Source organism: Podarcis erhardii (genome assembly GCF_964252035.2).
Source record: "Podarcis erhardii genome assembly, chromosome: 3".
NCBI lineage: Eukaryota > Metazoa > Chordata > Lepidosauria > Squamata > Lacertidae > Podarcis > Podarcis erhardii.
Window position 1 is genome coordinate 28,997,522 of NC_138507.1, and position 16,199 is coordinate 29,013,720.

A 16,199-nucleotide genomic window follows, 5' to 3' on the forward strand; every position below is an offset into this window, starting at 1 on the left:
CCCTGCACCACAGGTTGATCACTAACCGTAAATAGAAAAATCAAACAACTCCAGCAGCCATAGTTTGGCTCATCTGACACTGCCCAAATTTTCTCTGGATAATTTGACTTTTATGCAGTTTTCACCGTCTTATCGTGAAAACAGTGTGTAATGAATATGGTGTAAATTATTTGATTCCTCATCACACAAAGTCTCATTTCCATGGCTCACTCTAGAAGACTAGGGAGGAACTGCGGACTTGCTCTCCATGAACATGTAAACAGTTTTTCTTTCCTAGGGCAGCTAACAGACTATGGTACATGGCTGACATGCTACACATAGCATGGAAACTGTAGGTTTTAAATGTCTCACTTTGATATGTAAAGTATAATAAGGAAACACACCTGTCACAGAAACAATATTTAGCAATCGCCTCATTGTCTGCGGGCTAATATCACTGAACCAGTCTTCTGTAACCAAAAGCTTAGTCAGATCAAAAGACATTTGACGTGTAATGGTACGCTGAATTTGTCTTCTTCTGTAAGTGTCCTAATTTTGGGGTGTGGGGAGAGAACACAGGTATTATTTGTATGAACTGTTTTCATGTTTTACAGTCTACCAAAAAGGCAAGATGTTATATTAGTGCATTCAGAGGTGAACAGAGTTGGACAAACACCAGGAGTCAGTAAAGTACTTCGAAATGTCTCACCAAGAAAAAATATGTAGGTATTTCTTGCAATAATTTTCATTTCAGTGACACTTTTAAAAAAAGTTAGTGATGTTACTGTCCACAATATAATATTTCTATATCATAGATTCAAATGCTTATGAGATGTATAGCTTTCAAAAGTGTGCACCTATGGAGCTTAAAGATCTCAATGTAAGAAACAAATCAGAAATTTACTCATATGTTTCTTCTGAACATTCTAAGCCTGCTTGTTAGCAAAAGCTGTATCAAAAAACAACTTCCCAAACATAATACTGAATCAATATGTCCTATTTTAAGGTTTCTATGCAGATATTTTTATTATTAGATTTGTTCCTCTCTTACTATGTTTGCTTTTGACGTATATATTTTTGTAAGATGCCTTATGAGGGTTTACCCTAAAGGCAGGACATTAAATGACCAACATGGTTGATCTGGTCTTGCCAAGCACCACTTTCTAGCAGCAATTTGTGGACCCAGTCCAGGGTCCACAAAGCCAATGAGCTTAAAGAATTTTGCTACATCTGAAGCCAGTTTATGAATATGAACCCAGAATACATGACCTAAACAGCTGTTTGCTAAAATGCATAACAATAATTTACATGTGTAAATTATGTGTAAAAGATTTCCAACTGGCCATTTCTTACCCGCCTGTTGAGAGCTGTTTTGCTTCCAAGCTTGGTCACATCTCCCAGGCTATTCTGTGAAACCCTTCGATCAACATCTTCATGGAATCCTAGGAAATGTCTCTCATTAAAACACATTTTCATTTTACCATGCAACAGATGATTTCTACTAAGTGGTAATCGTTCAAATATTTATGCTATCTTTTTTAAAAAAACACCACTATTGGCATTTGATGCCTGATTATTTATAATACACTATACCTGCACCATCTGAGTATGGGACGTCTCCATTTGTGGTTGCGGCTACCATCATCTTTTTAGCACTACTGAGTCCACGGCTGTTAAGAAAGACAGGTAAGTGTACGATATTTCTCATGTAATCATGCCCATTTATATTTGAGTCACGGAGCACACTGTTCAGGTTCTGATTAATTGCCTTTATGATGATGTGTGGGTCACTAGCAAAAATTGCAATAAATGGGCCTTTTGAAAACAGGACTCTAACCTGTGAAAAGAAAAAAGAAAAATGAATGAAATCATTCAAAATATGTATCCCATGGGTGGTCTAGCCACAGTAAAGATGGCACAAGTGGCTCAGGTAGCAAGGCTTTCATGACACTCCTAGAGTTGGAAGACCACTAAGGCTCACCCCGAACCCCCCCCCCCCGCCACTGCCCATTTCTTCTGTACTGGGTTGCTGCCCACTCCCAGTTCAGCAGGAAGTAAAATGTGGAAGGGGGCTGCAAATATGTGCTGTGGTGTGCATTGTGAACAGCACACTCATATATTGCCACCACAGGAAGCAAAGGATTCTGCTGAGACACAAAGTTTATGGAACACAGATTGGGTTGGATCCAGAGAAGTACTTGCACAACAGGGCTCTCCCACTTTCATCTTGTCACTTCAGCCCTTCACGCTCTACAAGAAGTTGCCTTCTGGGATATTTTGGGATGTGACTAATGGAACTGCTGAAGGGGGTAGAAATGGCAGAAATCAGGAGGAGGGGCTGTTGAGTGCCTTCCACTCATGCAAGGGATTCTCTGGATCTTGTTGCTGTTGTTTCTTCAGGTTAGCTCACAAAGGGAGGGCGGGGATGAAATCACATGCCACTTTTCAATGTTATAGTTCCAAAACAATTCACACAATCTCTTCAGGCAAAGATCTTAACTTAGGAGCAAGCCCCCAATATAGGTGGAACATAGGCTTGGGCTGTGAGTTCCACTGAAAGCAAATCAACTCAAAACAGCTAAATTATTCCATTGGTTTTGGTAAGATTTAGTCACAACTACTCAGTCTGGATTGAAACCAAATATAAAGGAAATCTTATTCTCATATACTTGACTGACTTCAGAACACTCAAAGTGTTTGATTGCCCAAGAGCACTCAAAGGTAAAATAGTAGTTACTTACTGTGTCAAGCATCTGTAAAACTTTGTCCTGCTCACATGCATCCAATCCATCAATAATTACCGCAAGCCTGGTTTGATTCTGAGTAAAGCTATCAATGGTTTTTGCCATCTTTGCCATCAGTTCCACTTCACATTTAAGAACCTATCAAAATAAAAGTAGTGTTAAAACGGTAGTGTTACCATCCTCCAACACGAATCTCATTGAAATGACACATTTTGCTTTCACTGTTTAAAACAGTGAACCCCTTTTGCACAAATGTATTCCTTAGGTTCACTGGGAATTAAATATAAATCAAGACTGCTTAGAGGTTTTATTTACAATTAAGTAGTGTACAAATTCTATTAAATAAAAAAGACAGAAATGTTCAATGATATAACTGATGAAGTGCTTTATTCTCATGACTCCCCACCTTTTAAATTTTAAGTTAAACAAGCACCATACAATTCAAAGCACCTGCCACAGTTTTTATGACAATATAATAATACTTACTTTCATAAACCCCTCACTTTTCAGCTTGTGTAGCTTTGAAGCAGCACTATGAAGCCGTTTTCTCTGTGAGTTCAAGACTGAATCCATCACTCGCCACCACGTGCGACAGTTCAAGATGAAGCCCAAACCCACAACACATAGAAATGATATCAGAATAGCATTCACTGTCATGTTTTCAGGATTCACTTTAAAATAAGCTAGAAGAGTGATCCCAGCAACAATGCAGCTCAGAATGAAAAGGAAAATAACGAAGGATGGGAGGCAACAAGTTTTCTTCCATTTCTTTTTACCTATGAAACAAACCAACAACTGCTAAGCACTTTTCTACGTTCAGCAGGAAACTCAAGTACCACCACCAAAATTTAACAGTCTGATATTTTAAAACTGAGATGAAATTAGAAGAACAGCAGCTATAGGAGGTTTTTAAGCAGAACCTGTCATCGAGGCTTTAGTCGAGATTCCTGCATCACAGGGCGAGGATCCCAACTCTATGATTCCATGATATTCTTGAAAAATATTAACATGAGGTACCTTCACTTTCCCCCATGGCTTCAAAATGAGTTATGTGCACAAGTTTCAGAAATCCTTGTCCACGGGTGAAGAATGTGTGGCCCTCCAGATGTTTTTGGCCAACACCTCCCATTGTCCCTATCTACTAGCCATGCTAGCTAGGGCTGGTGTGAGCTAGCTAGCATCCAACAACACTTCTATCTTAGCTGTTATATGAACTACACACAGAGGATCGCTTATGAGGCCAGGCTAAAAGAGCAAAAGTAATGACTCTCTCCTGAAAAAAAATACAGATCCAAATAAGATCCTGAGGATTTTACAGATCTTTGGAGAGCTTCACGTTATGTGTTATTCTTTCCACAACTGCTAAGTTTCAAACATTTTTATACCATGGGGATATCTGCAGACCTTCTAGCTTCTTCCATTTATTATACACTTTCTAAATGTTTCAGGGAAAATATATTTGCGAAGCAGATGCATTTTTCCATTGTTACAACAGAAATGGGAGAAAGCAGTGATTTGGTAAAATAATAATAATAATAATACCTTGAGTATCTTCAGTCTTGAATACTCGGAAAAGACGTGTTGCTAAGAAACCAAATTCCCTCTCGCAGGCATCGGAGAGTGTGGCAATCATTTCAGCCATTGAAGTTTCTCCGCCAACACTGGATAGCCTGTTGTAATCTGTAAATAAAAATCTGAAGACAAACACATGAAACAGTTTGATTGCTATTGGCTGATAGAATAAGCTTTTTTCTGTCATTAAGATACACATCTTTAAACTGCTAGGCTGCTTTTAATACAGTAAACTTCTGTATTTTTATTTGCCACTCCTCCCCTGCTTTTAAAAAACATGCAATGACAGTTCTTAACTTCTACACACTTCTAACAATGTTATACAGGAATTATTTCAACCAAGTGCTTAATCAGGACTCCAGGGTTTAGAGTAGACTCACTAAAATTAATGGGCCTAGATTAGTCATGTTCATTAAATTAAATTGGTTTACAATGAGTAGGTCTACTGCTGGCTGCAACCCCAGATATGTCACAAAGGCATGTCACTCCATGCAGAATTGCAGCCTTAGGGAAAATCCAACAAAGTGTTAGTAACTGTATTTTGATGAAGAGCTTCCTAGCACGCCTAGGAAAATATTCTGCAGTTTTACTGGCGAGTTTGCCAGCGATCCCAACAATATTTCTCTCTGTTGCTGCAGGACAAGATCTCAAGGAACCAACCCACTTAGACATTTAAAAATCCAAATACAGGCAGACAGACACACACACAGGATGACAACATTTACACAGCGTTGCCACCTGAGGAATTTCAAAATTCAGTTCCAAGAGATTTTAGCACAATAGAATGTTGAAAAGAGAATGTTGCCTATTTCTATGCTGTGTGGACAGTCCTACACAGGTAGGTGGCTGCATAGTCAATCTAATTAGAGTATTGGCTAAAGATCCCAGATCAGTTGATCTCCATGAAACTTGGTCTCAGATGAGCATTCAACTACAGTGGTACCTCAGGTTAAGTACTTAATTCGTTCTGGAGGTCTGTACTTAACCTGAAACTGTTCTTAACCTGAAGCACCACTTTAGCTAATGGGGCCTCCTGCTGCTGCCACGCCGCCGGAGCACAATTTCTGTTCTCATCCTGAAGCAAAGTTCTTAACCTGAAGCACTATTTCTGGGTTAGCGGAGTCTGTAACCTGAAACATATGTAACCTGAAGCGTATACAGAGGTACCACTGTATCAGACTTCTTTCTTTTTTAAAGCAGATGCTCTCTGATGTGATTCACAACTAGAAGAACAAGATGTGAGATTATACTAACCTTACAGGTAAGGCTTTAGTTGTTTGCTCTGGCAGCTCAGGTGGGTTCACAAACATAAGTTTAAGAAGCAACTCCATGTAGCCAATATGTCTTGCCAACCTTGTACTTAACACCCATGCCCAATTCCAGTTCTCTCCTTCTCTTCGGCTACCAAAGTATATCACAGCTAGAAGAAGACGTTTTGCAAATACCCTCCATGTTAATAGCAGTTACGGGTTTAAAACAGGAAACCAAATCACAAACCCTTTTGACACCAATCACATTTTAACTTTTGTCATTGCTATATATTTTATTTATATGTTATCAACTATTTTCATTTAGTTTCACAGCGTATTTCTGGATAAAGCATGACAAAAGCAGTTAGCTCATACTTAACAATCCTAATTCTTGAGTTATGTACACATCCAAAAAAAATTCTGAGCTTCTTCTGCAGAATATGATGCTGCAGACCCCAATGTTATTTCCCATTTAAAAGCTAGAAACAATAACACCCAACTTTTCACAGGTGGGGTGAAAATTTGGGACATGCAAATTTTGGTGCATGCATATTTCTTTAAATCATTGTCATTGATAACGTCGTGGAACAGTAATTAATAATCTTCAAAATTAATGGAACATTGTATTTCTGGAGCCAAAAGAAAGGTACTGGCCTCCTTCTCAATTTAACAAATATTTGAAACCTGAGTATTGTAAATATTTAGCTACCCTTATTTTTGTGATAGTGTACTTGAATACATCATATATTGAAAATCCACGTTTCACAATTTAGTTCAACATCCGAACAGTTTCATTTCGTGGACTAAATTTCAGCTTAATTCTGGGCACATAATAGGTTGTAATTACCAGTAATTCAATTTAAGACTTACTAAAAAAGACATATAGCAGTGCCAGCAAGCTCAGTGCCACTGCTATTCCAAGTTTTGCATCCAAAGTGAATGAAAGCAGTAAACCAACACCACCACACAACAAAAGTGTAAGGACCACAATCAGCCAGGAAAATTGGAACAAAGGTTCAATCTGCTGCCCAGCAAAAGTTTTCATTTCATCTAAAAAAAGAGAAAAGAAAAGAATTGATCAAAAGATAATTCTAGAGGCGGTTATCTGTATGGCTACAATTGCTCCCTTGCAGAACAATCTACCGTTTTAAAAGAAATGAATTACTCTTCCATATTATCTTCCATTAGAAAGCATGATAAGGAAGGGGTGACTAAGAAGAAGGGATGGGGGGGGGGATTAGATTCAGTTTGTACTTTAAGGCAAGTCTACCCAATACACATCCTGCAACAATACAATAACTGAAACACAGCCATCCTTAACAATTCTAACTTCTCCGAATTTCGCGGTGCAGATCTTTCATATAAAAAAGCATAAACTGGAGTGATTTTTACCTTCAAGTTTCTTGAGCAGAAAAGATTTCCCACTCCCCCATTGGGCATACAGCCCAACACAGATGGGAGGCTGCATAGTTGGCTCACTAAGAATGTCGGCTAGTGCACTGCTATAAAGATCATAACCCAGCATATCTCCATCAGATTCTGTCGGAGATAAGTGTCCTGCAAAACCAAACAGCCTTCATGGAGTAAATTAGTTATGCACGTAAGTATTTAGCTTTTCATACATTGGCAAATCATGACGAGCATGCTTAAAGCAACTTAAAATAAACCACTCACTCTTGAAAAGAAACCCTCGCTTCTTTTCATAGTCCCACATAAAATTAACACATTTATTTTCTTTTTGCATGCTGATGATTTTGATGCAGTGAGAGCAGCACTGCAGGAATGTCCAAACACACACACACAAGTTGCGGAGCGGTCAAACAAGAGTATATTGTCACAGAAAAACGCACACACACCACACCCCTCTTTTGCTGTGTGTGTGCCAAAAGAACTGCAGAAAATGCACATGCACATAGAAGAGAGGAGCGGTGCAATAAGAAAAGATTGCCACAGCAAGCCACGCACACATTAAGGAAGAAGCGGTGGTCCTGAAAGACACACTATTTGGATACAGATTGTTCCAGGAAAAGAAAACACACACAGAGTGAGGGAACAGGGGAGCACCCATTGCAAGGCACCACTGATAAGAGGAAGGCCCCCCCCCAAAAAAATGGGCAAGCAGGCTGCTAGAACAACAGTAAAAACAAGCCTCCCTTAGACAAACACGAAAAGAACTTCAGTATCTTTTCAGTGTGGCCTGTCTTTATGTTATGTTATGTTTATTTTCTTCATTCCAGGCTACCCTGTCCTCAGTGTTGGCTGAATTAAGTTGCTTGGTTGGGAAAGGTGACCAGAGGGGGGGGGAGGTTTCTTCTTTGCTCCAGGAGCAGCTGTCTTCTCTTCATAGGTTTGTGGAGCTAAAGGGGAGGCTGTGCTGAGGAGGGATAGGTGAACGGGTGGAGAAGGCTGGCTATGTTAGGGGTAGAGTCTGAGAGACCCCCCTCTGCTTGCGAGCAACAGTCCTCACTTGACGCCTTGGTCACTTCCTTGCAGCTTGGAAGCTGGCAGATTAAGAAGAAAATGCACAATACTTACGAGCTCCAAATATCTGAGTTAAAATGCTTTTCTGGTGGCTACAGTCAATGTTGTAAGGCGTCTCTCCAGCTTTATTGGGCCTGTAAAGCAGTCTGCCGTCTTTAGGATTTCTTAAAAGCAGCTCTGCAAGCCTACGGCTTCTCCCACGAATAGCAATATGAAGTGGGGTGTCTCCTTTCTGTAACAATAGCAAAAGAGAATGGGCGAGGATATAGCTATTGTGGAGATCACTTACTTACTCAAAAGCTGCCCTGACAAGTAACCTTCACTGCCATCCCTTATCCCCCTAGAACAGGACCTTCCCTTAGTTTTTTCGCTCTCTAAATAACCCTTTAGGGTTAGGGTTAATTTTACTGAATCATTTACAAGCATGTGTAAAATCAGTTGTCTACCTCAATATCATTTTCAACTGCCTTCATTTAATAGAGGACAATGTGCCCTAAACAGTTTGGTGAAAGCATTAAGGACAATAAATTAAAATAAATACAGTGGTTATCAACTAGAGTTTACCTTGTCTACAGCAGAAACTTTAGCTCCTTTGTCAAGCAGAAGCTCAACTATTTCAATATTTCTCATCTTGGTGGCCTTTATAAGAGGTGTTTCTCCATCCTAAAAGCAAAAGTAAAATGGTGCTTTGTGAATGCCTTCAAAATAGACAGGCACAACAAGCCTTCTGGCAGCAATGAATTTTGAATTCTGGAACACCTGCATATTTTATGGCAAAAAAATTAAGTACCCACCTCCAGCCTAGAAGTTTGAGGTAATTTTAATTGTAACATAATTTTTTGTTTGCCCTTGGGGTCAAAACTGGTAGCCCATGTTGTTGATTTTCAAGGCAGATACTCAGTATTACATAATGAAGTTCAGTTATTCCTCAATACATTTACAGAGCAATCTTAACTAGAGGAAACTGGTGTAACTTGGGCTGGCATAACTTTCACCAGCATACATTACTACTATTCTAAATTCTGTTTGGAAGCCTCTGTGAAGGTCTAGGACTGGGCCCTAGGTTGCATGACCAAACTGAACAGGGCTTGGAATAGGTCTACATCTCTCCTTGCCGGGTCCAGTCCCACCCCTTTTTGGGGAGATTATGCTGGTGTAAGTAACACAGGCTTAAATTCTGCTGGCTGAGCCCTGGCCGAGCTGGGGCGAGGGATTTATTCTGGTGATCCAAGAAAGCCCAAGATCCTCTAAATCCAAGCTGTCGTATCCAAGCAGATATTGGGTTTCGATTGTGCTGTTAAGCATCCCCTTGAACACAAATTTGGTGTGGTATTTTCCCCATGCTATGAATTATTTCCTTTGTTGATGTTCTAGTTTGCAATGGTAGTTATTGCTAATTAATACAAAGTAAAGCATTTCCCATTAGACTTATTTATGGGAAAGTATCTCAGAAGGAAAATTAGCTTAAGTATGTGCATATAACCTCTGCTCAAAATGCATTTCAGTTAAAGATATTGATTTTCTATTTTTTTAAAGGTGATGGGAAATGCTGGTGATATATATTTTTAATGTGCTCCACAGGCTTTCTGAACATAGTTTTAAAAGGAAATTTCAAGCACAGAAAAGCAAATATGAACAAACTAGAATTGTACTCAAGTATTCTCGCCTCCCATTTAGTGAAGACAACATTTTTAACAAAAATGCCATATTCAGCAACACAGGGAAGAGCGAAAAAGCACTGTTGCAAAATAAACCAATCTCAAAGATCAAAGCCATTGCATGATATATTTACCTTTGTACATATTTCAGTGTCTGGGTTGCACTGCAAGATATCTCTAACCATGGTAGCATTTCCTTTCTCAACAGCCCAGTATAAAGCAGTTTTATTATCCTACAAATAAACAACATATTTGAAAAGCACATTAAATGCAGTCAAACTAACTTCACAAACCACGTATTATGCAGGTTATATTCAACACTATATAGCAAAGTGATAAAATTCAGAATGGAAAAAGGAAACTGCCATTGGGTTTTTGTTTTGTTTTTTAAATGTAATGTAAGTTACATATCAGTGTTTGGATAAAATTAGGATTATAGTATTTCAAAAAAAATCTTCAACACATGGCATTCAGAAACCACTTCACAAAAAGCTGGCATAAACGATATATTTAATTGAAAGGGATGGAGAATCTTCTCTAAACACTATATCACAACCAAATCTAGAAATCTAGGGTGTGTCTTAGGAAGAAGAATCTTCTGCTGGTATTTGCTTTTAGGAACAGTACTGGATGTACAATGAATTGCCTAAGATTTCCGTATTTATTTATTTATTTATTTAAAAAAGTAACTCAGCGTCATCATATCAACAAAGCAACTACAATGTGTACTGCATCACCTCTGAACTGTAGCTTCAGGAAACTCCTTGCAACAGATGTACTTAAGAAATATTTTTACTACAGTGAAAAGCTGAAATATTCTGATTTCGCAGTCCAGCCTGACAGTTCATTATGCACTCAGCATCAGCTGCTGTTCTGATACACTGACAAATAGCAGCTACTGTCAGAAGCTGTACTGAGCACCTGTCATTTTGCAGGCTTCTGAGCTCTCAATTCGATCCCCCTTCCATGACTAAAAGCAACAGCAGATTTTTGGTTAACCAGTTTATATAAAGATGGTAGGCAAGTGCTTCATGACTCACTGAATTAGACTCACTAGCATGTGCCTAAAACTAAGCTGGATGCAATGCTCCCAAGCAGCAGAATAGGGCACGGATGTTCTTTATGATCAAAACAAATATACCTACTTTACACATATCTTAAGAGACAGTAAGTATAGAATGCCAAGGAACAAAATGTTTGTCTTTATGTGTTGTGTTAAAGTGCACCGTTCTTTCCAGTTGCAAATACAGTAGGAAATCAAGTGTTTTTCAAGATGCCATCTAGAAATGTGCTTCCTGTTTCCAAGGGATGCTTTTGGAAATGATATATTAACAAGAGCATTTTTCAAAATCCCGAACTCACGCAGAATTACTTACCTGCCCTCTAATGTCTATATCTGCATACTTATGAAGCAAGGCTCTCACAATTTCAACATGACCACCTCGGACAGCCCCAATCAGCACAGTATCTCCACTCTGCAATGAGGACAGAACACAGTCAAATGTCTTAAAGCACTTCCAAAATAGAAGAAGAAGAAGAGTTTGGATTGGATATCCCGCCTTTCACTCCCTTTAAGGAGTCTCAAAGCGGCTAACATTCTCCTTTCCCTTCCTCCCCCACAACAAACACTCTGTGAAGTGAGTGAGGCTGAGACACTTCAGAGAAGTGTGACTGGCCCAAGGTCACCCAGCAGCTGCATGTGGAGGAGCAGAGACGCGAACCCGGTTCCCCAGATTACGAGACTACCGCTCTTAACCACGACACCACACTAGCTTTTTATACTTTGTTATAAGTATTAAAAAAATAATGAATGTATATATACACATTATCAAACCCTTACTTACCCTGTCAGGAATATTCACGTAGGTTCCTGCATCTAAGAGGTCCTGCACAATTTCAGTATGTCCCTCCTTTGCGGCAATCATCAAAGCTGTGTTTCCATCTTTATCTGTTAAGTTGACATTTGGATTCCTTTTCAGGATTTCTTTTACTGAATCTGTGAAACCACCTTTTACTGCTACTATAAGTGCAGTCATGGAATTCTGGAGAGGGGAAGAGGTAGAAAACACACAATATATTAGTGGCAGTATGAGACTAACTGGTCAATACAGGAGGAAATTTTTTCCTCCACTTCTGAAGTTCATCTTATTTCAGTAGCATTAACTTCAAACACACCATTACATTCCACTATTACTTTTACACCAAAAGCAATTCTACATTTTCAGGTAACAGCAACAAGGGAAAATCCCCCAGAAAATCTGCACCCCAGATTTTATATTCACAGACCTTAGAATCCAATACAATAGGTTTCTTTCAAGCCCAATAGCAGCACAACAAATGGGTTTCTGGCATGGGCACCACAGCTCAGGAGATAAGGGTTAATTATTTTCTCCTCAACTATGACTCCTTCCTGAAATTGCAAAATAATAGCTAATGAAAGACTTTTTAAAATCCTAACTGTATGGTTTGAGAATTTACTGTGATTGTCAGAGCTGTAGAGGAAAATGTCTCCACATCACAATTAAGCCTAGAGCTGTGAAATTGAGGGCCACCATCTGAGTGACAGACTTGTTCATCTGACGGACCTCCTTTTGCCTGCTCTTTTCTTCTTTTTCTTCTTATTTTTATTTTTAATTCTTGTATAGCTGTGGCCTGTTGGCTTTGCTAATAAAGTTTTGATCTGATCCCACAATTAAGCCTGAAGAAAGCCCTCAGTTGGGCAGGAGAAGGGTGGTATGGTCATCAGGGTAGTCCTCAGTGGGCACATGTGTGTGTTCGGATTCCAGGCTGGCAACTCCAGCACTAAACCATCTGGACTAACAGACATCATGATCCCATCTTCTTTAAACACTATCTACTGCTTTATTATTAGAATAATATTTAGACTAATCAGATCCCATTTTTTTTAAGTACTCACAGCTCCTTCTTGATCAACATCCGCTCCCATATGCAGCAAATACTTCACACATTCCAGATGACCTTTTCTTGCAGCCCAGATCAGTGGAGTAGTGCCATACTGTAGAATATATTTTGAACATATGAGACACATTCCAGCTTTGTTTTGAAAGCAGAACAACTCCCTCAGTTTGTGAGTGGGCAGGAGAAGAAAGGTGTCAAGTAAGTAGGCAGAATTTCAAGCGGAAGACATGAAAATAACATTTTAGGATAATACCAGAACATAACAGAAGACCTCACTAATACAGAAATGTGAAAAGGAAGTTAAAAGAGTTACTAAGTTGGCAACATTCCCAAAGTGGTCCAGGGAGACAGATCAATGGTAAGAGGGAAAAGGCAAAGTATAGGTATGGTAGAGCTGAGAAGTGCTATTGGCATATATTGTGGACTCAGAGTGAGGTAAAATCACAGCTAATTCAATAATCATACGTGGTCAAAGAGAGGGTGGGAATATCATGAAAGATTATATAGTACACCTAGAGGTCAGCATCTACTAGTCCTTAGGAGGCCGTAACCAACAGTCTCACTCTAATAACAGTTTATGTACTATCATTGGGCAGAGTTTGGACAACATACAGCCTGTGAGCTCTTGTAAAGTCTTAAAAATTATTTCATTTGATATTTTAAATGTTTTAGTGACTAGAACAGTATTCCCCAACCTGGTGCCTTCAAGTTCTTACTAGATTCCAACTCTCATCAGTCCCAGACACCATGACCAATGGTCAGGGACATGACAAGTTGTAGCCTAAAACCTATGGAGGGCACCAGACTGGAGAAGCCTGCACTAGAGCTGGAATACTGTTGAATGATTGCTCAGAGCACCCCAATGGATAGGTATGCATAGGTAAGCATGCATAGGACTTCTGGCAAAGTCGGTTTAATTGAAATTGAAATACTTTATTGTCACTTGTACAACTTGTATACAGTGAGATTGCACAAACACCCCCCACGCAGCTCTCTTAGTCTTAATTCCCCTCGTTTACTGACGCACACCCACCAATCCCGAAAGTCAGTTGCCCTGTTGTTATCTTTTCATTCAGCAGCCTAACAGCCCACAGACAGAAGCTGCTCTTTACCCTGTTGGTGCGACTAATCATGCTTCTATATCTTCTGCCCGAGCGCAGGCGATCAAGTAAGTGCCGGCCAGGGTGTGAATCATCCCTGAGAATTTCCCTCACTCTCCTGAGGCAATGTTCTTCCGCTATTTCATCCAGCGGATTCAGGGGACAGCCCATAATATCTTGTGCTGTATTCACCACCCTCTGTAGGCACTTCCTATCAGTTGATGTCAAACCAGTGCACCACACTTCTAACTAAGTGTGGTACTAACTAACTAACTTAAAAAACTTCTAACTAAGAACATCCTCGTGAATTAAGATGAAGTCTAAACATAAATTCCTCTCAAATCCCATGAAGTGAAACAGAGCTTAGGATACTGTCTTAACATTCTTAACAATTTTAACTTATTAAGGTAACGAGGTAAGCTTTTACCGGAAAGAAAGAAAACTCCTACCTTGTCAGAGCAGTTGACCTTGGCTCCATGATGCAGTAAAAGTTGTACTATACGAGAGTGGCCTCGTCCTGCTGCCCAGATTATTGGATAGACACTGTATTGCTTTGAGGAGAAAAGGTTTGAAAGTTGTAAGAATCCCAAGATTTAAAGGGCAACATCAAGCAGCGCCCAATGTGACTTCTCCTTCCCCTTCTCCTCCCCACACCCAACACAGCTCCCTGCAATCTGCAATGGAGGGATGGAGGACCTCTCAGAATAGATTGGGAGGGTGAAGAGAGAGGTAGGGGAAGTCCCACTGTATGAATGGAAGTATGTTCAGGCAAAGCTGGATTTCACCCAAGATACCTGATTCCTATAGAGTGGGACCTCTAGTTACAAATTTAATTTGTTCTGGAGGTCCGTTCTTAACCTGAAACTGTTCTTAACTAGAGGCGTGCTTTCGCTAATGGGGCCTCTTGCTGCCGTTGCGCCACCAGCACATGATTTCCGTTCTCATCCTGGGGCAAAGTTCTCAACTTGAGGTAACTCTTCCAGGTTAGCAGAGTTTGTAACCTGAAGCGTTTGTAACCTGAGGCGTTTGTAACTCGAGGTACCACTGTACAAACTTCTGACAAGAATAAGAATTACAAAAATTCTATACTGCAATACAGTGGTACCTCAGGTTACATACGCTTCAGGTTACAGACTCCAGAAATAGTACCTCGGGTTAAGAACTTTGCTTCAGGATGAGAACAGAAATTGTGCGGCGGCGGCAGCAGGAGGCCCCATTAGCTAAAGTGGTGCTTCAGGTTAAGAACAGTTTCAGGTTAAGAACGGACCTCCGGAACAAATTAAGTACTTAACCCGAGGTACCACTGTACTACCTAAATGTTAATAGTGAAAGCTCAATAAAGCATATAGCATTATAACTCGGTGGATAAAACTACTGAAAAAATAAAGTTATTCTTCTTTTGGAAGGACAAACAGTAAGACCAATTTCAAGCCTGACTGTGATATATACCCAAGAGCCTTGATTGAACCAGGAGACTGATGCATGGAAGCAGGCTGTGGAGAAACAGCTGGAAACAGCTCCAATTCCCACACTCCACTAGCTCTGACACAGCTGTGTTTACACCCAGCTATGCCAGAGAGGATGAGGCTTGGCCTGAAGGTGCTGACTCCCCTGCCTACTGCATCCAACAGCTGGGACAGGGGAGGAAACATCAGCAGAGATAGCAGGACAGGCAGCGGCAGGAACAAAAGGAGCTTTGAGTACTAGCACCACCAACCTCAGAGGCAGCAGAGAAAGCTTAGGCAAGGTAGACTTAATATAAAGGTAAAGGGACCCCTGACCATGAGGTCCAGTCATGGATGACTCAGGGGTTGTGGCGCTCATCTTGCTTTACTGGCCGAGGGAGCCGGTGTTTGTCTGCAGACAGCTTCTGGGTCATGTGGCCAGCATGACTAAGCTGCTTCTGGCAATCCAGAGCAGCGTATGGAAACGCCATTTACCTTCCCGCTGGAGCGGTAACTATTTATCTACTTGCACTCTGACGTGCTTTCAAACTGCTAGGTGGGCAGGAGCAGGGACTGAGCAACGGGAGCTCACCCCGTCGCGAGGATTTGAACTACCAACCTTCTGATCAGCAAGCCCTAGGCTCTGTGGTTTAACCCACAGCGCCACCCGCATTCCATAGACTTAATATAGGAACTGATTTTTATCTGGTTTTTATCAGACTTAATATAGAAACTGATAAAAAGGAGGAATGTATGCAAAGTAGCAGCATAGCCCTGGACACTTGAGTGTCTCTGAGTAGAGAGAAATGTGTATGTAAAACACAGTGTAGAAATTAAAACTTTAATACTGAGCCTCAAAAGAGGCTGTATGTTGAGAAGAGACTCAGAATGCATCTACCAAAGGATTCAGAATCTCAGCAGGTCTCCTCAAAAAAATCTGAATAGACTTGGGACTCTGAAAAGATCCTTACATACTACTGCATCCTGCTTTAAAATAAGACACGGGATTTTGCTTGTGCAGTCAGTACTTAATCTGTATTAGGATAAAAAT

General features: G+C 40.2%; 1 protein-coding gene across 9 annotated transcripts in view; it reads right to left on the reverse strand.

The window, feature by feature from the left end:
• KIDINS220 (kinase D interacting substrate 220) overlaps positions 1–16,199 on the reverse strand; it is a 59,714-nt gene that overhangs the window by 29,329 nt on the left and 14,186 nt on the right. For all 9 annotated transcript variants that reach the window (XM_081856702.1, XM_081856696.1, XM_081856694.1 and 6 more), the window contains exons 6-21: positions 14,153–14,254; positions 12,602–12,700; positions 11,529–11,726; positions 11,061–11,159; positions 9,819–9,917; positions 8,591–8,689; positions 8,081–8,258; positions 6,938–7,102; positions 6,416–6,595; positions 5,550–5,715; positions 4,266–4,417; positions 3,210–3,499; positions 2,721–2,861; positions 1,573–1,816; positions 1,333–1,421; positions 384–528 (exon numbers count right to left, since the gene is read on the reverse strand). In XM_081856702.1, coding sequence (XP_081712828.1) covers positions 384–528; positions 1,333–1,421; positions 1,573–1,816; positions 2,721–2,861; positions 3,210–3,499; positions 4,266–4,417; positions 5,550–5,715; positions 6,416–6,595; positions 6,938–7,102; positions 8,081–8,258; positions 8,591–8,689; positions 9,819–9,917; positions 11,061–11,159; positions 11,529–11,726; positions 12,602–12,700; positions 14,153–14,254 — 2,446 coding nt within the window. The remainder of the gene's footprint in view (positions 1–383; positions 529–1,332; positions 1,422–1,572; positions 1,817–2,720; positions 2,862–3,209; positions 3,500–4,265; positions 4,418–5,549; positions 5,716–6,415; positions 6,596–6,937; positions 7,103–8,080; positions 8,259–8,590; positions 8,690–9,818; positions 9,918–11,060; positions 11,160–11,528; positions 11,727–12,601; positions 12,701–14,152; positions 14,255–16,199) is intronic.